The sequence below is a fragment of the Vombatus ursinus genome, unplaced genomic scaffold (assembly GCF_900497805.2).
Source record: "Vombatus ursinus unplaced genomic scaffold, bare-nosed wombat genome assembly UNPS02015255.1, whole genome shotgun sequence".
Classification (NCBI taxonomy): Eukaryota; Metazoa; Chordata; class Mammalia; order Diprotodontia; family Vombatidae; genus Vombatus; species Vombatus ursinus.
In genome coordinates, this window is record NW_020955033.1 from 3,038,542 (window position 1) to 3,062,273 (window position 23,732).

General features: G+C 36.7%; 1 protein-coding gene across 2 annotated transcripts in view; it reads left to right on the plus strand.

Moving 5' to 3' along the window:
- LOC114031865 (suppression of tumorigenicity 18 protein-like) overlaps positions 1-23,732 on the plus strand; it is a 139,486-nt gene that overhangs the window by 51,391 nt on the left and 64,363 nt on the right. The window contains exons 4-10 of one of the 2 annotated variants that reach the window (XM_027847046.1): positions 2,536-2,741; positions 10,527-10,903; positions 11,000-11,324; positions 15,984-16,118; positions 17,492-17,582; positions 18,710-18,814; positions 22,220-22,425. In XM_027847046.1, the coding sequence (XP_027702847.1) occupies positions 2,536-2,741; positions 10,527-10,903; positions 11,000-11,324; positions 15,984-16,118; positions 17,492-17,582; positions 18,710-18,814; positions 22,220-22,425 (1,445 nt within the window). Of the gene's footprint in view, positions 1-2,535; positions 2,742-10,526; positions 11,325-15,983; positions 16,119-17,491; positions 17,583-18,709; positions 18,815-22,219; positions 22,426-23,732 lie in introns of both variants that reach the window. The other variant, XM_027847045.1, reaches the window with a different exon arrangement.

The following is a 23,732-nucleotide window of genomic DNA, read 5'->3' on the forward strand; positions in this document are numbered from 1 at the left end:
TTTCTAATAACACCTCTTAATGAACAATTTATTTGGATCCCTTGAGATCTACAATAGTAAAAATAACTATGAGAAGATGTTATCATAATACAGGATTATACATATTTCTAATAAATTCTAAATACTTCCATGAACACTTTGATGGATATCTGAACTCATCCATGTGACCATCACCTCCACTGGTACAGGTCAAAATCCAAGTATTTTTTACCACTCCATAGATTTCCATGCCTTCCCATGAATTCTCCTCATGAAGAACATTCAATATAAAGAATCTTCTCGTGATACTTCGTCGATTCCCTCAGAATATGTGGAATATTTATTAGTTATCCCTCAATCATTTTACATACTCAACTTACCTCCTTTTCTAATCATGTATCTCTTTGATGATGTTTTTTCTTTCCCTCTCACACACTTCATTGGCAATATGTTGGAGCCAGCCATACTTACCATGTGCCTCTCTATTGCCCATTGGATGCCTTACACCCCAAATTTTAAATAGCTTTTCATTTTTTCCAATTACATGTAAAGACAATTTTAACATTCATATTTTTTTTTAATTTTGAGTTCCAAATTTTCTCTCTTCCTCCCTCACCACCTCCCTCCCTAAGACAGTAATTTGATATGTTATATATGTGCAATCATGTAAAACACATTTCCATACTCATCATAATGTGAAAGAAGAAATGGATCGAAAGGGGAAAAAACACAAAAATAAATAATATTAGATAGCATTCTTCAATCTGCATTCAAATTCTATCAGTTCTTTCTCTGGATATGGAGAGCATTTTCCATCATGATTTCCTTATAATTATCTTGGATCATTGCATTGCTGAGAAAAGCTAAGTCATTCATAGTTGGTCATCACATGACGTTGCTGGTTCTGCTCACTTCCCTTTGTATCAGTTCATGTAAGTGTTTTCAGGAGATAACCAAAATTCTTTGGAGAATAATGTATCCTGGGACTCACAGTCATACAAATTCATCAAGCAATCAATGAGCATTTATTTTATTATATGTGCCAGGTATTGAGCTAGTTGCCAGGGATACAAAGAAGGAAACAATTCCTATTTGCAAGGAGCTTTGCTAATGTTCAGAAAGATGCACCTTTTTCCAGAGAGAAGTTCAGGATTGTTAAAATCACCACCAATTTCCTAAAGGCAATCCAATCTGCTCTATTCTTTCTGCTTAATTCTAGTCCCATCTCATTCTCCATTCATTGTATCTGTACAATATATCTACAATAATAAACCTGCCCCACGCACCAGCAATCCCACTAAATATTATAGTCTCAAAAATTAGTATTATTCAACTATTTGGTTTTCTCCTGAGGACATAATTATGCTGAGAAATTTTAGTTGATTACAGATTCCTTTAGAAGTTTCTGCAAAGTTCTGGACTTTGTGCAGTGAACACAATATCATCCACAAACAGGAGTATCTTGAAGACTACTGAAGTTTCCTCTTCCTTCAGGACTCTGCACTAGACCCCTTCTATGATGTTAGCCAGCACCTTTTAGAGAGCCAGGCACATGTATGCCTTTTCCTCTGAAATTAATCAGAGTGCCTATGCTTTGCATAAAGTGGACATTCTCTAAATATTAACATGCTAAAGATGGACTGTTGGCTAAGATTTCTGGATCTGATGGATCCTGCAAAAAAAGCAAACACTTAACTATAACCAATAAGCTGATATGTATTATGTCTGGTAGAGATAGGATTGGGAAGCCTATTCAGATTTGATTTCTCCGTCAAGATGTAACAAATGGCAGCCACGAGAGCACTTTAGTACAAATCTATATGAGATCATGGATAGGGATAAAATTCTGACCTTTTTTGCCAAATCAAATCAGATTTCTCCTCCCCTTCTTTGTTTGATCTGGTTGCCAGACGTGTGAAAATCAAAGGGGAAATTTTGGTATAGACTCAGTCCACTTTTTCTTCAGTGATTAGACAATGGTTCAATGAATATTTAATACTTGCTCCCCCACCCTTTCCTTTTCAAGTCAGAGCACTTTACATGTGTGCCTCTGAAGCTGGATGCACAACTGGGACTGAGATAAGCAGTTTTCATAGCAAACAGGTATGCAAACACACTAACCAATCAATCAAACAAGCATTTGTAACATATTGTGATTTATCCATAATGGACACATTTGGTGTAACTGGTGGTATATTTTTCACATTAGCTGTTTCTTAGGATTAGGAAACCAGCATAAATCTTTTCTCATCCCTCCCTGGGTGTATTTAGTCTAGTGCCAAGCAGAGCTCAGATTAACATATGCTTACTCAGGATTAAAGATGATTTTTTTCAACTGTACTGGTAACAGTGAAAGAGAATCAGAACAGTTCAATGGCTTTGTCCCTGCTGTTTTTGTTACTGCCAACAACAGAATCTAAACCTCTGTTCACCATCTCCAAAAAAAATTAGCTTCACTTTCCAGTAGCCTCATATTATAACCTTTCAAAGCAAAGTATCAACAAAAACATTTCAAAAGACTTAACTTTGTTAACTTTTTCTCTTTACTCACTGCAGCGCTGCATATGGCTGCCCCATGGCAAAAAAGAGAAAAACCGAAGAGCCAACCTTAGGTGTTCCAGTCAACAAAAGGAAATCCCTGCTAATGAAACCTCGTCACTACAGCCCCAGTGTGGAATGCAAAGAGGAGAATGATGACCAAAGTGAGACAGAAGAAGATTGTCTCGTGGAGACAATCCATGGCAATGGCCATTCCATTGCAGGTAGCAAAGAAAATGGGCTTAAATTACACGTATCCTCAGGCACTAGTGGAGGGGTAGCCAAAAGGCTGTGAAATGGATGCCTCAGAATTGTTGTGAATGGCATTTATTCCCAAATCAAAGTTTCCAAAGGCAAAAGACTGTTATTTCTCCTTCCCAAGACCAACAAAAAAAGGTGGCTGGGTCTCTCTCTGTGCCCCAGAAATGATGACCACAACCTTTTCATGTCTCCCCATCCTGCATGATTTCTATCTGAGTTTCCCCATCAATCTTCCATAAAATATCCATCTGATTTGGGGGAAGCCCCTCTGATTATGTAGGAGGGATCAATGCAGCACTTAATCTGTCCATTTGTTGTTTTTTCATTCTACCACATGACTGACCCAACTCATTTGATCATAGATGCCTTCACTGCTTTCAGTCCACTTTTTGTGCCAAAGTCAATGTAGAGAATATACTGTATCTTATTTATTCCCATTGTCCATCTTTCCTATGAGCTACGTGTGATATTCTAATCTGTAATACAATCTTCTAAAATTGTATTATTTCATGATTCAGAGTCATGTACCAACACCAGAAGACTGTTGGTATTACAGATATTGAATTCAGGGGCAGCTAGGTGGTGCAGTGGATAGGGCTTTGGCCTTGGAGTCAGGAGGACTTGAGTTCAAATCCGGACTCAGGCATTTGGCACTTACTAGCCATATGACCCTAGGCAAGTCACTTAACCCCAATTGCCTCACCAAAAAGCAAAAAAAAAAAAAAAAAAGATACTGAATTTTGTGTCTGTCGAGGATTTGAGATAGAGAGCACTTTGCAATTTCCTAAATATGACCAAGCCAGGTTTATTTTTTCAACCAAGTTCATTGCTCACGTGTACTCTCTCATTTTGTCTGAACTCACTTGCACATATGCATATAGATCATATTTTAACTAAGTCAACAGGCCGCCTATTCAACTATATATCTTAGGCTGAGAACAATCTGTCTTTTATATTTTTTTCCAATCAGGATGATTAGACAAATCTCTTTTGCATTTCCCTGCATTGCCTAGAAGGCTTTGTAGTGTTTGATAGCTAGATTTATGCTACATAAAATATAATATTTGATAAATTAGAAAATGAAACAAGGAGGGGAAAGGGAAGTGAGTAAACAATTATGAAGTGCCAACTATGGGCAGGCATTGTGCTAAGCACTTTATAATACGAATATTATCACATTTGTTCCTGACAACAAGCCTGTGAAGTAGGTGCTATAATTATCCAGTTTTATAGTTGAGGAAACTGAGGTAGACAGAGATATCTACCTACAGAGTGTCTTGCCCAGGATCACACAACTAGTGCCTGAGGTCAGATTTGAACTCATGTCTTCCTGACTCCAGGCCCTGCATGAAAATACACTACTACAAAGAATATAGAACAATATTTCTGAATTTATCATATTTTATGTGAAAAATAATGTGGCTAAATGAGTTGTTAGTTTAAAAAAAAACCCTGCTACACAAATAAACAGCAATAAGTTTGTTATTGCCTAGATTATAACTAGTATAGCATAAATAATAATAACAATGATGATAATCATTAATAGGTACAATAATAACTAATGATAAAATAAACTAGGAGAATAGGACTTTACAAGTTTGGGGCTAGGTCCTGATTCTTTTACTCTGAAAATGGCTTAAAACTTCTATTTAAATTCAAACACTGTAAGATACTGACTTCTAACTTGGTATTTTCAAAGCAGCTGTTAAGATACAAGGCTAGTCTCTATAGAGATCTCCATGGCACTTAATGTAGTTGATACTTGAAGTCTTTCCCATCTAAGTGCACCTATGCAGCTGAAGGGTGGGCCTTACCTGCTAGCTCAAGTAAGCTGTAGTCAATCTACTCATGTTAACTTGAAGCTTGAGATGAGACTTAATGGGCTTTTCATCAGTTTGACAAAAACCTCATTCTTTCCCTAAACACCATTGGAACTTTAAAAAAATATTATCATGCTTTTTCATGAGCACTTGATTCCCAAAATAGATTCAGCCAAACATTCAAGTCTAGCCATTGATGGCCATCACTGTGTCTTATTTACACCTGACCTAAGAATAAATTAGGGAAGAGAGAAATGTATTTGCCTTACACTCAATTAAGCAGACATTAAATAAGTATTTTTGGGTTTTCTTCTCCCTTTTTTAACAGCATTACAGGACTGGCAGACAAGGGGAAAGTTAGGGATAAAATAAACCTGGATTTCAACCAAGCATTTCACAAAGTTTCTCATGTTATCCTTTTTGACAATATGGAGAGATAAGGTTAGATGACAATACACTTAGACGTAATTTGTTTAATTACTGGATCCAAATTTGTTTAATTACTGGATCCAAAGGGAAGTCATGAATGACTTGATGTCAGCTTGGAAGGAGGTTTCTATTTGAGAGCCCACAGGGATCTGGCCTTGATTCTGTGCTGGTCAATATTTTTATCAATGTCTTGGATAAAGCCAGAGAAGGCAAACTTACAGAATTTTCTGGTGCTGTGCAGCTGAGACAACTATCTCGAAGAATTTTTAGGATTTTGATATGGAAATTAGTTTTGATTCTGCTTAGCTCTCAAGGCCAGAACTAAAACAAATAGATGAAATTTAGCCTTGATGTCAAGAAAACATTGCTAAAGATTGGTTCTGTTCAGAAGTGGACTAGGTGGGGCAGCTAGGTGGCACAGTGGATAGAGCACTGGCCCTGGATTCAGGAGGACCTGAGTTCAAATCCGGCCTCAGACACATAACACTTACTAGCTGTGTGACCCGAGTCACTTAACCCCATTGCCTAACCCCCCACCCAAAAAAAAAAGAAGTGGACTGGGTTACTCTTTCACTGGAGGTCAGTTAGTCAATAAGCATTTATTAATCACCCACCATGTCCCAGGCACAGTGTTAAGCCCTGGGGATACAGAGAAAGGTAAAAGTCCCTGCTTTCAAGGAGTTCAAAGTCTAATGGAAGAGACAATATGCAAGCTATATACAGAATAAATAGGAAAGAGTCAACAAATGGAGGGCACTAAAATTAAGAGGGATTAGGAAAAGCTTCCTGTAAAAGATGGGACATTAACTGGGACTTGAAGGAAGTCTAGAGGTGAAGATGAGGAGGGAGAGTATTCCAGGCATGGAAGGAAGGAGGCTTAAGAGGTTATATGCCTAGTTTCAGAGATGTGCTAAGCTAGACATGTAACCACATAGTCTTTGAGATCCCTTCCAACCTTTTAATTCTGTGATTCTTTGTAATAGACATGGTTTAAGTTCATTTAGGCAAATTAATTCACTAACTTCAATTATCTATACACTCTAAATAAAACATTATAGAATATAAACCTAAAACAGTTATAAAGAAAGAAAATATATAAAATAATAGGAAAAGCATAAAAGGGAAATAGCTAACTAACCATGACTTCTTCTTCCCTCCAACATTTTTCCCCTACCTCCTCAAACCCTTAGTAATTGCCACCCTTCCCCCAGCATTTTTCTCTGCACTGGGGACAAATAAATTTCAGAAATTAGGCCGAGCAAATTCCTGTACTATGAAACCACTGGACAGAGTTGCTAAGTGGCAGGTCTTGGGTGTTCCATCCCCTATTCAAAAGTGTGAAAAATAAACATCATACTTTTCATCCACTTAGTAATGCCCAACTGCCCACTGGAATAAAAGCTTCCTCTCTAACTACCTTTGCTAATTACAGCTCTAGATGGATAATTCAGTTGATTAGCACATGCTAATGAAGCCAAGAAAATTAGCTTAAATTTTACGAGGTCTTAGCACTGTCCTGTCTGCATGCCACATACTTATATAACCCCAGTCAGCCATCTTGTCATTCCATGTTATTGATCACATGAGGAGGTGGGTAAAAGAGTATCATGGCACAGCAAGAATAACATTGAATTTAGAGTCTGAGAATCTAGTTTCAAATCCCAACTCTGCCCCTACCTACCTTTGTGACCTTAGTCAAGTAATTTGACCTGTCTAGGTCTCAGTTTCCTCATCTTTAAAATGAGGCAGCTGGATTTAGTGACCTCCAAGTTTTCCTTACCAGCTATGATTCTATGAACCATAGGATTCAAAAGCATGTGATCTGCTGGTTGAGCACTTTGAGTGGAATACTAATTCTGGTAGGTTGTTAAGGCTGTTTTTTTATTATTCTAAAATAATTCCCTAAGGTAGCATATCTCACATCTGACATATATTGGTTCTGTGAACCTGGACAATTCATTTCACCTTTCAGTATCCCCAAGCAATTTTAAGACTCCCTATGTATATAGCAGGTTTCCATCTGCATTAGTGGAGGGAGTTAATATATTGGTGAAATTCTAAGTCCAATCTAAAAAAGTAGTTCTCTACCCCAATGGCCTGGGAAGTTAATAGACATCTAAAAGCAAAATCATTTAATGTGAAAGATAGAAGAGACTTTAAAGAGCACCTAGCCCGATATCTTCATTTTACTGATGAAGAAATGTCTAAGTGGTTAAGTGACTGATTTGTCCTAGGTCACACAACTTAGAAGTGGTTTAGTCAGGACTTGAACCTAGGCCTGCCAACTCCTAGTACATTATACATCTTACATATATTTTCAGGAATGGGTCAAGACTTTCAGGGAACATTCCTCTTAACATTTTTTTTAGTATTCTTTTTTTCTATTTGGTAGGTTTTAGCTTTCTTTCTTTCTTTCCTCCTTCCTTCCTTCTTTCTTTTAGCACTTCCCAGCAATGGATATAGAACTCTTGACATATTTGTAAAAATTGGCTTGCAAATTACCCTGCTTATTATAGATAATGGAAGCCATCCAAAAAATTGGTTCCTAGACATTTCAGAATAAAGGCTCTCCAATGAAGTCAATTACTGCTCCAAGTTAAACTCATCACTAATAAAGGGGTTTTTTTGTACACCACACAAAAAGTACTTTCTCCACTATACCTACCGCTTTCCAACCCATGCTAATGAAGAATTTTTTTTAGCAAACACTAAATACTTGGCATTGGGGATAAAAAAGCACAGGGATGAGGACTAGATCAAAATTATAGAGGGATGCAGAAGCTCCCTATACCAACACAACTCAGCACCTTTTATTTTAGAGTTGATCTTAGTAGTACTGTGATATTATACAACTATGTTCTTGAGAAAAGCATGGTTTTCTTTTTTCAGTTTGACATATATCATCATTTGCAAATAACCACTTCTTAGCATTATCATGAGAAAGGTTTCTATTCAAATTGACCTTGGAATAATGTATTTTAATCTTTCTTGTCATTTACCTAGAAGGAAAGAAATGTATACATGTCACATTAATATCTTTAAAAGCGTCCAATAAGAAACAAATACACTTGTTCTAGCCTTTTGCTAATGCAAAATGTAAGGATGTATTTCCAGTGAAAGCAGAAAAAAAAACCATGAACTTTACAAAACCAGGGCTATGCCTGATACCATTGTGGAAGCTCATGGACCTAAGTTCATTGTTACCAGGAGCTGTATTTCTAAAGCCAACTCAACTTTTTTCACTCCAATTACAGTGAAATGAAAGCCAGTAGGGTGTTTCTGGAAGGTTGGGTTGTGGTTTGTAGACTCCCTGTTTAGAAACCAGAGCATATAATGCACACAGGCACCTCTCACTGTATGAGTCCTATTTTCTGAATAATAATTAATAAATATTTTCTTTTAACATATAACAAACAGTTGAACCAAACAATTATGTAAACGGGAAATGACCCAAAATGCTAACAGTTTGGCATCAGTAGAGTGAAATGCATTGTGGTGCACATGTGCATTTTTGTCTCCCTCCCTCCCCAGTAATCTGCACTTAATAGGAATATTTTAAACTATGTAGCTAAGCAACAGAGGTAATTGTTGCTTTCTAGAGCTTTTGTTAGGCACTCTAACATAGCCCAAATATGCATAATTAGGTATAATGTCTATAAATCATTATTGTACACATGTGGGTAGTTAAGTGAATTGAGAGAATAGTTCAATGAATTGAGCATATTCACTGAAAATGCTTTTTATTTGTTTTCTGTAGTTCATAATACTTTAAAATTATCATAACCCTTTACACTTTCTCTTAATAGCCAATGTGTTATTGAGAAAAACTTCATTTGCATTTTAGACTATGTTTAATTTATTATTTAAACCTGGAGTTCCTCTGATAGGAATTCAGAAGAGGATAGGCCATCTTATCAAATATTATGTGCTTGTTTATCTAGCCTCTTTTCTAGGAAGTAAAATGTTAAATTTTTCAGTTTATGTTGAATAGATCCCAACAAAAGACTGCACCCTATAATCAGCATTATTAAAGGGGCTAGTGTTGTGACTAAATTCTTCCCTTCATCCAAAAATGCTTTTAGTTACTATGGCAATATTTACTTGATCCTGGCAGTCCAGTGTTGATTTAGAGAGGTAATTACCAGAAAGGAAGATGATGGAGATGTATTTTTGAGTGTCCTTGTCAGAGACAATGTTTATAAAAAATTAAATGAGACAAAAAAGGCATATTGTCTCCCAACATAGATGCCCTTTCTATATCCCTCAGAACTGGGTGGCCCTTTCTTTCTTCCCCACAAAGATGTTTATTATCATAGAATGTACTTCACTTGGTGTCTTTATCAGTTCTTAAAGGGGGCATAATATTTCATGTCTCCCACTCCCAACCCTGCCTTAGGAAGCACATAAATGGTTCTTTAATTTTTTTTGTGCAAGTGAATGTCAGAACAAAAATTGCTAGGCTATGTGGAAGATTTTGCAGCCCCATACACCAGAAATCATAAACTGTCCTACTGGTGCATCTGAGAACTGAAATGAATCCATGGATTCATTCTGATGCAGAGACATACTATGAAGTTCTTTTGAACCCCAAACTTGCCTGACATGGAATGTAACTAGAATTAGAAGTTAGTTCTTAGCCACATCGCATCAATGTACTTTTGCCTCCATATCTTCCCACTACTTCTTCATTATTATTATTATTATTATTATTATTATCATCATCATCATCATCAGTAGAACTAGTAGGAGGAGGAGGAGAAGGAGTATCAGTAGTAGTATTACTCATAGGAGCAGAATTGCTTTCTTTTCAGGGCACTTATTTTTAGGATCTTTTAGAATGATTCCTTTTCCTATTTTTCATGATAATAGCTAGATTTTATATAGCACTTGGGTTTGCAAAGTGCTTAAGATACCTTCTCTCATTTAGTCTTCTCAACAGCTTTTTGAGGTAGATGCTATCATTATTACCATTCTTCCAATAAGGAAACTGAGGCTCAGAAAGTTTAAGTGGCTTGCCTAAGAAAGTGGCTGGGATGAAATTTGAACCAAGGTTTACCTCATTCCAAACCCAGTATCTATCCAAATTGCCCCAAATGGAGCATCTCCATGTATGGTTGAGCTCTTTTTGAATATGTAGGATGTTAGGAGTAGAGAAATGCATAGATTTCTTTGAGTTAGAGGCCACATTCTTATCTTGACCCTCAACCTTAATAAACAATTATTGAATTTAATTCATTGTTAAAACCAAACCAAGGAAAGTATCTCCATGACTTTAAAAGAAATGGACTCATCTTTCTCAAGAATTGGGGGTAGGAGGAGGTAAGAGAATGGGTGATAAGGTAAAAGAGATTTGAAGGAGGTAATGGAGAAATCTCTCCCAAGTGCTTCTGAGTTGAACACAAATCTTTATTAGTATTCTGTGCCAAAACAAGTTTTCTTGGTGCTATTTTCTTAAAATGTCTTTTTATTGTTGTTATTATTGGCTTGCCTACCTCATAGAAGAAAATCTTGTGAAGCCTACTGAAGGAATTCGTCATTCAAATGGCAAAGAAGGTTTCAACCGAAACAAAGACAGTTACACCAGCTACCAAGACCTAGTGGTCAAATCTTTAATGCACTTGGGAAAATTAGAGCAAGATGCCTCCATACAAACACTAACTGAAAACCTAAATGACAGTGGCATTCAGTCATTAAAAACTGAAAGTGATGAAGTTGATGACTGCTTCCTGATTCATTCAGCTGATTGCAAGGCCAAAATCAATGATTCTAACCTACAGTACTGCTCATCTGATGACAATGAAAGTCACTCTGAAATAGCAGAAAATGGTTGGGACAGTGGTTCCAACTTCTCAGAAGAAACTCCTGAAAAATCCCATGTGGCCCAAACCTACCTTGTAAGTAATAATCAAAAGGAACCTTTGGAAGCTCCAGAAATTAAAACTGAAGCAGAAAAATTTGTTCCCTGTGAAAAGGTGTGTGATTCTGAAATGGAGAGGAGAGAATCACCAAATTCTCCCATGGAATCCTTGGAGAGTAGAGCTCAAAATCCACTTCTAGAGGGTGATGAAGATGACACTGAGTGCCTGTCTATAACAACGGAAGAGTCAGTTGACCTGGATAAAACAAAAGGGCACTTGAGTTTGCTGGAGCAGGCCATAGCTCTGCAGGCAGAGCAAGGCCATGTGTTTCATAGCACCTACAAAGAACTGGACAGGTTTCTATTGGAACACCTAGCCGGTGAAAGGAGGCACACCAAAGTTATTGACCTGGGTGGAAGACAAGCCTTTAACAGCAAACGTAAGACACATTTTCATGTTTCTTATTTGAATAAGAGTTGGTTCATTTTGCTTTTGAAAAAAAAAATTACTGGAAACTTTACTTAGGTAGATTTGGGATTTCTTCCAGATAGTTTATTGATAGTTTGGCTCATTTTAAAAATAAATTGTACACCCAAATGTATAATTTCCTATTCTCTATTCCTATAATTCCTATAATTTCTTATTCTCTGTCCCCTACTTGAGCCCAGTTGTTTAAATATTGTGTATATTTATCAATGTTTTACAGAAAAAAGAAATTTTATTTCCAGCTTTCCTAATTTCAAGTAGCATTCTAATTACATTTATTTTTGGTATTATATCCTGAGGCATACACAGATTCTGCAAACAAGTAAGTTACCCTAAAGTACTTAAAATAATATAGTTTAGTATCATTAATATTCTGCTTTCAGATAACATGTATTTCTCCCCCAAATTAAATCTAAGTAACATGTGGTTACAGAGTTGAGTGGAATACCCATAAAAATGTATTTCATAACTATTTTTATCAGATATCTCCTTCTCATAACAATGTATGGGGGGAGGAATGGAGTTCTTAATCCTATTTACCCACCACATATCTTTATGCCTTATTGAGGAGTCAGTTATTAATGTAAATATTTATTTTCCAAAATTTCCCAAATTCAGAACTCAAAAATTAGCTCTGTTACTTCTGGGCCAATCTGGAGTGAGAGAAAGAGGTTATTTGCCCCAGTACTTGTTCTCTAAAGGGATTTCTCTCCCCCTCAAGAATTAATACCCCCTCCAGGCATCAAAGAAACCACTTCTATGCTTCTGTAAGTAAGTCTACCATCCTTCCCTACCCTGAGCCCTGTATCACTCTGGTCTAATAAAAAAAAGATCTGTTGGTGGTTAGAGGGTGTGCATATGAGAATGACTGAAGAGTGAAGCTATGGACCCAAAAGGGTTACAAGAATGGCAAGCTATTATAGTTTAGAACCATTATTTCATTCTTTTGTATTTGCCAAGCTGTGAACCATAAGAAGTGAGTTTGGCAGAATTGCAGGTGAGTGATATAATGGTCTTAAATAACAAAACAGGAAATTCATTCCTCAACACCTCCCACCAAGTCAAAAGGTTGGTGGCATAAGGTGGGAGGGCAAGATAATGATCCTAGGCTAACCTTACCATCTTCTAAGTCACACTGGGAGTGGGGGTAGCATGTGGGTAGAAGGTTAAGTATTAGTGGTTGAGAATAGAAGCATTTTATGTTTTGTTGCTGCACTGAGAGTCACATGCATATCCACGTATGATTTTTGTAACTTCACAGTGTTTTTCCCTTACTTAATACTTACTCCATATTCCCAAAGTCAATTATTTCTAATGTAGCCTGAGATATTTCAGTTCTGAGCACTATGTTGGGGGGATGCTTGTTTTATTTACTTATTTACACACAACTTTTTAACCCTATTTTAGTACCACAATTAATGAACCAGCAAAATCTCTAGCTATGCTAACAATATATTATCCTGCAATACAGTATTGGAAATTTAGTGATGTCACAGTGTGAAAGGAGGAGCAACTTGTCAACAACACACCCTGCAGTATAGGGCTACATATGTAATAGAAGTCTATTATTTTATTTTGGATATTTGCTCTAAGGCTGAAGTTGAGCGAATTCAATAGTGAACCCATAACCTTAATCTAAGCCTCCCTGCTGGAAGTCTTCAAGGTTAAAAAGGGTACTGTCAACATTGAATGTCCTAGGCAATAGTATCAGAGACTTTCTAGACACCATTCCTTCTCTGAATTGTTTCTATAAGTTAACACCTATCTAGTTTTCAGTTAATATTCCTCCCAAATATAGCAATTATTTGCCTTGCCCAAACTGGATATTCCTTATTTATTAGACAAGGTTAGATAAAACATATATTCATTATACCAAGCCCCGAAAGAAAAACATTATCAGAATAAAACTATCTACATCTTCATCAACAAATCTTTTCTGAGTACCAGAAAAGATCATTGTTGTTCAATCATTTCAGTTGTGTCTGATCTTTCATGACCCCATTTGGAGTTTTCTTGGCAAAGATACTGGAGTGGTTTGCCATTTCCTTCTGCAGCTCATTTTAAAGATGAGGAAACTGAGGCAAACAGAGTTAAGTGACTTGCCCGGAGTCTCATATCTAGTATCTAAGGATGGATTTGAACTCAGGTCTTCCCGACTCCAGGTCTGGCTCTCTATACACTGTGCCACCTAGCTTCTCACAAGCACCAACTATGCGTGCTTATAAATAACATAAGTATATTGACCTGACCTGGATATTGCACAGCACCCAAATACTGGTTTTTGATCACAGAAACACATTGTGCTATACTGTGTTTCCTGCAAACTTTCATCTCTAGATAAAGGCTTCACGACAGGTTGTCAGCGAGCCACATTTACTCAAGGTTTAGACTCTTCTTTGATTCCCAGAGGACAAATAGTATAGAGAGATGGAAGGGTGTTTGCCAACAAAGAGCTTGGAGCAGTTTAGAGATGAACATGTCATCTAGATAAGATCTCAAGAAGCAAAGGAACAAATAATAGTAGCTGACTTGAGTATAGCTTTTAAAGTTTACAAAGCTCTTTGCGTATATTTTCATTTACTCGCTCCCATAGATACAACTCCTCTCAAATCAACTTCTACCATCTGTGAATTTGTATAGTGTTCCATATGTAATTGATGATATCTAAATTAGCTTATGATTTGCCCACTGTTTAACAATTAATAATAATAATGGCTCAACACATATAAACCTGGCCTCAATATCATTCAAGATCACAGAAGAAATTACAGTATTTTAGATTTGATTGCATTAATTAAAAGCTTCTGCTACTTGGTACACCTTTCTTTGAATCATTCATCTCTAGTTTATAACTTACTGTACCTTATTTGGAGATACTCATTCAACATAACTTGTGATACTCTTGGTTCTTCCCCTTTACTGAAGCCGTGCCCCCATGTAATTGTATTACACACAACCTACTGGGCTCCATCTGCTAAAGACCATTTCTAATCCAGCAATGGGCATGGCATTATATCATGCAGCCACGTTTTCTCATCGCAATACAGTGCCCCTAGAGATGTCTGTCGCATCTTGCGACATTGCCTTTCTATCTGTGCCACACGTTTCAGAGGAGCATATGGGCCCGCCACATCTCTACTCAGCAGGACTCTCGCCCTTATTCTATCTCTGACAGCTTTTTGTGGCAGGATCATACATATTATTTATTTTCACTCTCAGCATCAGGTAGGCTCATTATTCCAGATACTGAATGTTCTGGGAATCCTGCAGCCTGTGTGGATTCTATGTCATGATCCTTTATTTTTTCATTCTTAAGCTAGATCCAAGGCTCATTTTCTCACCAAAGTACACTTCATCCTGGGACACTGACTTCTGCCAATTATTTGCCCAAACATTAACAATCCTTGGGTTGGGAAGGCCATTTGGATAACAATACACTCTTTTCACAAATCTTTTCTTTCCCTTTCTACCACAAGCATAACAATTATCTCTTGTTTTCCTCATATTCATTAATAACCCAATTATTATTTGTCCCCTGCCCTTATTTATTTTACATATTTGCCTAAACCTCTATTTAACCTTCTGCTACATGGTTGCCAAAAAAATTTAACCCCTCGGCTTGTCCCCAACCATTTCTTCTCTAGGCTTGTGCCTCATTGCAGCCTGACAAAATGTGTTTACGAGGTGTCTCTTTCCTCAGCTTGGCTGTAGCTCTTATCTTCCTTCACTCTCCAGTGTTTCTGGCAGCCCTCTGTCAAGTGCTCTGAAAGTGTCTTCCATTCTCTGTGCTTCCATTTTCTGTGAGTCTACCATAAGCAAGGTTCCTTTCCAAACCACCTTCCCAAATCCCCAGTTTTCAGCTTCAGTACTCAAAATAAAATGCATCCCTCCCTCCCCTAGTCATTACATACTGACAGTAAATGGGAAAGCATCAGGGGTTTGGAGCCTTCATGCTTTGTACTAGTGAAGGTTTGTTGGAAGTGTGAGAATTCAGTGAAGATACAAAAGGGGGCTTGCAACGATTCCCTGTTTCAACTCTTCTCATCAGCTGTTCCACAGAGAGAAATCTTGGCAAGGCTGGCAGGAAGACCACTTCCTCAAATCAAACTGCCATAACTGTCCAATTACTTAGCAGAAGATAATGTCAAAGAGGTCTCAGATATGGGAGTCACTGAGAGCTTTTTTTGGTTTATTTTGTGAGTGTGGCAACTTCCCATTCCTCGCTAAAGAAGAGAGGTTTCAGTTTGAATATATTCTATCTTCTACCTCATCTCTTTCTTTTCAGGAAACTGAATGCCTTCTGACTTATGGTTCATTTTCCAGGAAGGAGCTCTAACTACATGCAGTAGTTGACATAACAACCTAAAACCATCTCTACATTTTAACACACCATTGCCCTCTGTCAGCCTTTGCTTAGAAAACCAAGAAAAATGAAAACATTTTTATGTTTCCATAGGTCTGAGTTGAGGGTCTTATTCAAGACAACGTGAGAAAAATGTTTTTGACTACAAAAGTAGATAAATTGAGAATGTTATACCTGCAAGGCCACTCTATTGAATGGGAAGGGAAAGAAGAATAATCAAATGAAATAATCAATTTCATTTCTCTGCAGATTCCCCTAGACCTGAAAAGAGAGAGACTAAATGTCCCATTCCTGGATGTGATGGCACAGGGCATGTTACTGGACTCTATCCACATCACCGTAGTCTCTCAGGCTGCCCTCATAAAGTCAGAGTGCCCCTAGAAAGTGAGTACTTGCTTTCAGTGCAAAGTGGCTTCCTCTTCAGGATAGCACCTGAATATAATCAGCTTCATTTTCCTAGTGGGCAATTTGGAACAATCAATGCACAATTCCCTCTCAATCTGTAGCAAAAGAGTATTTATTTGGTTGCATGACCACCCAACCCTTGTGACCTGGTATGGAAGCCATTTGCTAACTCCATTCAAAGTAACTGTAATGCTGCCGCTTAATCACAGCTGCCAATAAAAGCAAATGTCAGGAAGCAGCAGACACATGAGGATGTTGCCCTGCTAAACAGTCTTTCCTATATAACTGGAGTGCAAGGACCAGTATAAAATCATACATTCAGAGTAAGAAGGAATCTTATAGTTTATCATCTCCAACCCCCTCATTTTACAAAGAAGGAAACTGAGACCTAGAAAGGTTGAATGACTTGCCTATGGTCACATGGGTAGTAAATGGCAGAGTACTGAACCCAGGTATTCTGATTCCAAATCCCATGCTTCACTGCACTACAATGCTTCCCAAACCTTTGTTTTTTCTCATGGCTTCCCATGGCATGAAGCAATAGTATGCAATTAGCTCAAAAATGTAAGAGTAAATGAGTTCGAATTTTATCACAATAACCAAACATCTTACTCAATCCCTTGTGGCTTACCTACTTATAATCATAATGTAGCCAGTTATGGGTTGAATTTTCCCCTATTGAAACGTATTTATGGTAACACCTGTTGAGCTGCACAGGCTGCTTGTAGTTGGAATGCCTCAACATCAATAATGTTCTTAAAAGCAAGATTTTGCAAATCACCACACATCTAATCAGCTCAGTACTGTCCTGCTGGATTAGCAGTTCCTCAAATGATTATCTGATTGTTCACTCAACCATATTCTTCTGCCAGTAACCAAATAGCAGGAGGGAAAACTGTACAAAGAATCAAAATGATATCACTTATGATATGAAGAGGACTGCATCCAGAATTTCAGTCTGGGAAGAAAGGGAAAGAATACTGTTTGAGCAAGTGCAATTCCAAATGTGGACAAATAAACTTCTGAGCATCAAAAATTAAATCAAATACATAAGGGGGAAAAACCCAAAAGGTTCTTTAAGATTTTCTGTTACCAGCAGCAGCAGCAACAAAAACTGGTCCAGGAATATTAGGGTGTCAGGAAAATGGAAATGTTTCCTTTCCAGATAGCTTGAAATCCTCAGTTTACCTGTTTTATTTAAATATATTTTTCCTAATGGAACTGGAAGAAGAGTGAGAATATATGTATATATGTGATTGTATGCACTTTTAATACATAACTGAGAAATAAATGTGTGAGTGCATCCAGTTTTTAGAAAAAATTGCCAATTTTTTTTAATGTTTTATGCTTAGTTCTTGCCATGCATGAAAATGTGCTCAAGTGTCCCACTCCTGGATGCACAGGAAGAGGCCATGTCAACAGTAATCGCAACACACATAGAAGGTAATTCCAATTAGTTGTTCTTCCTTTCAAAATAAACAGGCAAGAGGGAATCAGTGCTAATACATTGAATTCAAAGTTGTCAGCTAACAACAGGATATTACAGCATTGTGCTACAACTTCACTTTCTATCTGAAATATACTGATATGTTTTTAATATCCATATAAATTATGAAACTCACGGTGTAAATCCCTTTCCTATAAATTGTCATATTGACAACTAATTAACTCATTACAGACCAAAATGTGTTTACTCTCTTCCTGAGATTGGTAGTGGAGTTGTATATATACATACAGACGGCTGTCTAAATACTGAATTTTATGTACGAACTGGAGCTACACTCTTACATTATTTGCTATGGAAAAATAATGGGTGGGTGAGCCTTGAATTTCATCCAATAAGCACTAGGAGCACTGCCAAAAGGATCTCCTTATAAGGCGCTTTTTGCCTATAAAGTAGATCCATGGCAGATGCCTATGACAGTATTATCTTGAAACTCCAATTTACATAGATAAATATATACATGTCTACCTCCATAAAGTTACATATATAAGTACTTTTCTGCAAATGCTAGTACTTCTCTCTCAATATAATTCATACTTGACAAAGCAGATATGAACATGGTTCGGTGTGCTATATTCATAACTTTTACAGTCACAACTGAGAAGACTTCACATTCTACACACTCCTCTTTCAGGGTGAGACATAAAACCAAGTCCCTGAACTCTGTTAGAGATCCCAAATAAAAATTCAGGGTAGTAACTATGTTCCCTCTAGTAGTCTAATCAAATTACAATTTGAGTAATTTCATTCTTTTTACACTAAAATCCAGACAGTATTAATTGTGTACAGTTGAGTTGTTCCATCCTCTCCCCCCTCCCAATTAAATAGCTTTTTGATGCTAAAACACATTGTTAGCTGTCAGCTATTGTTTACCTCTGAGATGGGTGAACAGAGTTGACGATGTAGTTTACGATATGCTTTGGGACTCTTTGGGATGAGAATGGTGCTATGTGAACTATTACTATAACTTAACTATTTATTGTCTGCCAAGTATGTGAGAGGCACATGTAAGTGCAAGGAACCGTTATTATTTTAACTCAAACCCTGCCACTTCTTTTTAAAACAGTCTTTCTGGTTGTCCAATTGCTGCAGCTGAAAAATTGGCAATGTCCCAGGATAAAAATCAGCTTGACTCTCCCAAAACCGGGCAGTGTCCTGACCAGGTTCACAGGTATGAACCTCACATGATATTCCTGACACTCTATTTTGTGTAATTGATCTTATAATTCAGGGTCTCTTTCATCCATCACATACCAGTCTTAAATGGTTTGCCCTCAACCATCAGTTATCAATAAGCATCTCTGTATGGTGAGGCCATTAGAAAGACTGGGCAGGTTAAACCACATTATGGATTATATTATCTAGATCCTTCATAACTGTAACAAAAAATTCACAGATAATTCTAACAAAATGAATGGATCAAAATGCAACAGAATATATGACATTAGCCTGTATCTGTCATAGTTCTGGAACATGCCACTAACTTTAAATGATCCCATGTTTGAAATCAATGTTAGCCTTGTGAAATCTTTCATGTGGTACGGGGACTTAAGTAGCCCAGCCACACCTACAAAAAATCATACAATCATTTATTTTTAATTTTCTTTCAAATTCTGCTCCATCCATGTGGATAGATTATTTCATACCACTAATAAAACCATTATAAAAACTGCTCTTACTGAACCATTATCTTCTAATTAAAAGACTGTCATGTGGTCAGTTAGGTATTTTAGGTATGGATAGAAACACAAGTATTATAGCACCAGATTGAGAAGTTTTGATGACCTTACATAATGACAAAAGCATTATGCTTATATGGACAAAAATTATGTTCACTGTAAAAGGAGATGAATCAGTTCCCATTACTTTAAAGCATAAGACACGGAGTAAAAACCAAGAATAAGCATTCTTCAACTCATACCACAGTTTCACATAGTTAGTCAACAAGCCTTTAAGTGGCTGATATGTGCCAGGCTCTGTGCTAAATGCTGGGGTACTGTGCTATGCCTCATCCCCAATGACTCCCATAAGCCCTGGAATATCCTACTCCCATTTGAACCAAAACAATAACCCAATGCTTCAGTCCTCCCAGAACACTTTTCTATTTGTTGGAACTATCCAACTCTTGACAGAACATAAGGATATAAAATTCACTCCAGAATGTATTTTTATCCAGAACATATTTTCTTTTGGCCCTTTTGTGCCAAATAGTTATTTACTATATAGGCCAAAATTGGCATTGTAATCATAGAATCACTTTCGTGTAACATTATAGATCATGAATTACTAAACATAAGTGAAATATTAAACAGGAAAGTGGGCCAGTATTCTAAATGCAGTCTCTGATCTGATGAAATAATATACTTAACTGAATAGCTCAATGATTTCATTGTCCCTTTCATTAAATAAAACAGTATATATGCAGCTATTTTATAAATATATGTTTGTATATTTAAATATTACATATTTTATATATGCATATAACATATGCAATAAACATATGTTTACATATACATATCTGTGTATCTCTCCATGAAAAAATAAGGTTGTTATACAAAACATTTCTGTGACTAATGGAATACCATTTAAAATTCCTTATAAGGCAATAAGACAGAAATGTTACTCAGAAATTTTTAGATCACAAGCAAATATGCTATGTCCCAAATTTGAGGAAGAATTTACATTTGACATTATGATGGGCAGTCATGGTTGAGAGGAAAATAATAGGGGAAAATTCCCATTTGCTATTTTTCCACTGTCAAATTCCAAAATCAATATTGCTGTTCATGTACCTTTATCATTCTCTTGCAACAAAATGAATCAGGCATTCTTCCCCTTTGGACTGAGTAACTATACTACTACTCTGTTTTGACTTTGAGCCTCTCTGCCACCCCTAGGGTACAAAAAGCTCAACCTCAGGTACTTTGCACAGAGGTATAAGGTATTGCTGTAGGCCAGAGGCAACAAACATGATCTACAGCACTACTGAATACAGTGGGAACCAAATTAAAATGTAGATCTTGTATATGGTTTAGTGGCCCCCATTTTTATTTGATTTTGATACCACTGCATGATAACAAGGTTACAGCCTTGTTATAAACTTCAATATCCCAGAGAAACAACTTGTTCTCAGAACTCTTGGCCTAGGGATTCCTTCTTCCCATAAATCTAACCTTGTAACATCAGTGGCTAAAACTGCTGAGACATTGACCTTGATCACTAAACCTATTTCATACCATAGATTCAAAAATCTACTACTGTCAATTATTAACTCATCATTTCTCGTCTGCTGCCACCACTGTTGTTGGGTCCCTGGATTTTAGTACATTTACATAGCATAAAAGAAAGAAAATTGGAGATTGAGTCACTAGAGAACTGGATTTTATCCAGCCTCTGACATTTGCTAAATTTATGACCTTGAGCAAGTCACTTAGTTTCTCTCTAAGACTCATTTTCCTCAGCTGTAAAATGGCATAATACTTACCTCATAGGGTTGTTGTGAGGATCAATGGAGAAAACATATGAAAATTCAATATAAATGTCAATTATTTTTATACTACTCCCCCTTTTCCTTTTCCTGTCCACCCTAAAACCATCAGGCTTAGTCAACTTTGTCCAAGATGGTTATTCATAAGGGAAAAGAGCACATAAAATCAGAAATAATACCAAACTAAGACAAAAGTATTTTTCCACTGCATAACACTGCTTCTCATATTTCATCTTCAATGATGCTTATATTCCCTTACTCTTACATCATACTCCCATTTGATCCAAAATAAGAATGCTTTTGTCTCCCCAGCCTACTCCTCCAGACTGACCAAGAGGGGTACTTTTGAAAGCTCATCAATATATACTAGAATCTCAGTCTTACTCAAAGTGATTCAGGAAGCCTACCAGTCACTGATAGACTTAGCATTTCAACCACACTTTTCTTCTAAAACACTAAGTAACTACCCCTTTCCTGACCAAAATTGAGGACAAGGTGAATGACACTTCCTAAAAGATACTATTAGTTTTTTCAGCTCTCAGAAAAAGGATAATCTATCACCTGATTCAGCCCCAACTTTCATATGTCATTTTATTCTCTCCTACTAAAAAGATCACTATATTTATAAATCAGACATCTAAGTGAATATTTCCTGCTGTCTTAATATCCCTCATTAATAGGACCACCTCAACTACAACTTGTAGTTACTATAGTACCTCTCTCCAAGAAGCTCGAAGTTATTAACAAATATCGTCTATGTGATCCTCACAATAATCCTCCTCTAAAATGACAGAAGCATAATTATTCCCATCATAGAGATAGGAGAGAGTCACAGTATGGCTTCACCATGGTCACTGAGCAAATAAGACATAGAACTCTGATGTTCTAAGTACTGGGTGTTCTACCAACATGTGTTGCTATCATAGCTCTTTGTTCCTTCTGATGCACTCTGTGGTTATTAAGTAAATACTTATGAGTTTACTGACTCTATGATATATCTGCCCACTTTCTTTCCAGGTGCTGATATTTATGTATTCATCTTTCATTCTGTTCTCTCACTTCTCCACTCTTCCCCTTCTGTCTTTCCAGGACGAGCCTTGTGAAACAACTTGAGTTATCTCAGTTCAGTTTCCGATCATCACAAACAGTCACATCTCCCAGAGCTACAATGACAAAAGAACAAGAGAAGTTTGGAAAAGTTCCATTTGATTATGCCAGCTTTGATGCTCAGGTTTTTGGAAAACTCACAACAGTACCGACATTACAAGGACAAAACCCCCCTCAGTTTCCTGAATGTAAGCTTCAATTTCTAACACTGATTGAAACTATATAAAATTCTAATTAGAGGAATGGGGGAAGGGGAAGAAAAAATAACTCTGGATTCTTTTAAGTGAAAAAAGATTAATTAGGTATAATGCGGGTGAAACTTGAGTTTCCAAACAAAGGAATGCAGAGGTATCATGGGATTAGGAATAGAGACCTGATTCTATTTGTAAATTAATAGATTTATAGCATGTTAGAGTTAGAAGGGACCTGAAAGATCATAGGTTCAGAGGGTGTTAGATCAAGAGTGAGAAGAAATCTAAGAGATTATTTTATATTTTACAGATGAGGAAACTGAAGCCCAAAGAACTCAAGGGACTCGACTAAGGTCATTTAGCTTGCTGTTAGCAGAACTAGGACTCAAACCCAAGTATCTGACTGCTAGGCCACTATACCTTTTTCTGTCACTGTCTTTCTATGTGATCTAGGAAAGTCCATTTAAGCTCTCTGAGCCTCAGTTCTCTCAGCTATAAAATGAGGGGGGCAGTTTTAGAGAATTCCTGTGGTCCCCCACTCTGAGACTGACATTAATAATTTTATTATTTGAGTGTCTTGCATCCAAATGATGATGGCCTAAGTTTGGTGAATATAAATATTTCTATAATCATTGTGCAAAGCTTTAGCCAAGATGCTGTTATTGTGAAGTAAATAAAAGAAATTCTAAAGCATATTTATTATGCATCTGTCTGGAATTGGATTTGACAAATTATAGGAGTTAAGAGCTATTGTGATTCAGTCATTTTTATTTATATTGAAACCAAGGAAAAGAGACATGAATATTGAATTGTTTATTTGAAATCCTACTTAAACCAGCAAAAACATTCAGATGATTGAAAAGTAAAAAAGAAAGGTTTGAAAAGAAACAATTCCCAAGAATCAAATTTTTGTTGAGGAAATAATGTATGTATGAGAGCATGGAAATGATGCTATAGAGAGTCTGCGACTCAGTTATAGGTTGAATAAGATAACCTTTGAGGTCCCTTCCAATTCTGAGATGATATGATTTCATGTTTATAAACAAACAAGATTTAAAATAGAAACATTCTGAAATGCATCCATGTTTCCTTTAATTTGGTGACACAACCATAGAGTGAAAAATAACTCATAGTTCTTACAACAAAAATTATATATAGTTGTTTCCTTGATCCTTTCCTCTAAAGTTGTTCATACCCTTTAAAAGACTCTAATACAAAAAGGTGAGACTCTAAATGAACATATAAACTGATTTGTGCCTCTAATGAGCTAGTAACAAGTTAAGAAGCTATATAAGTAGCCTTTA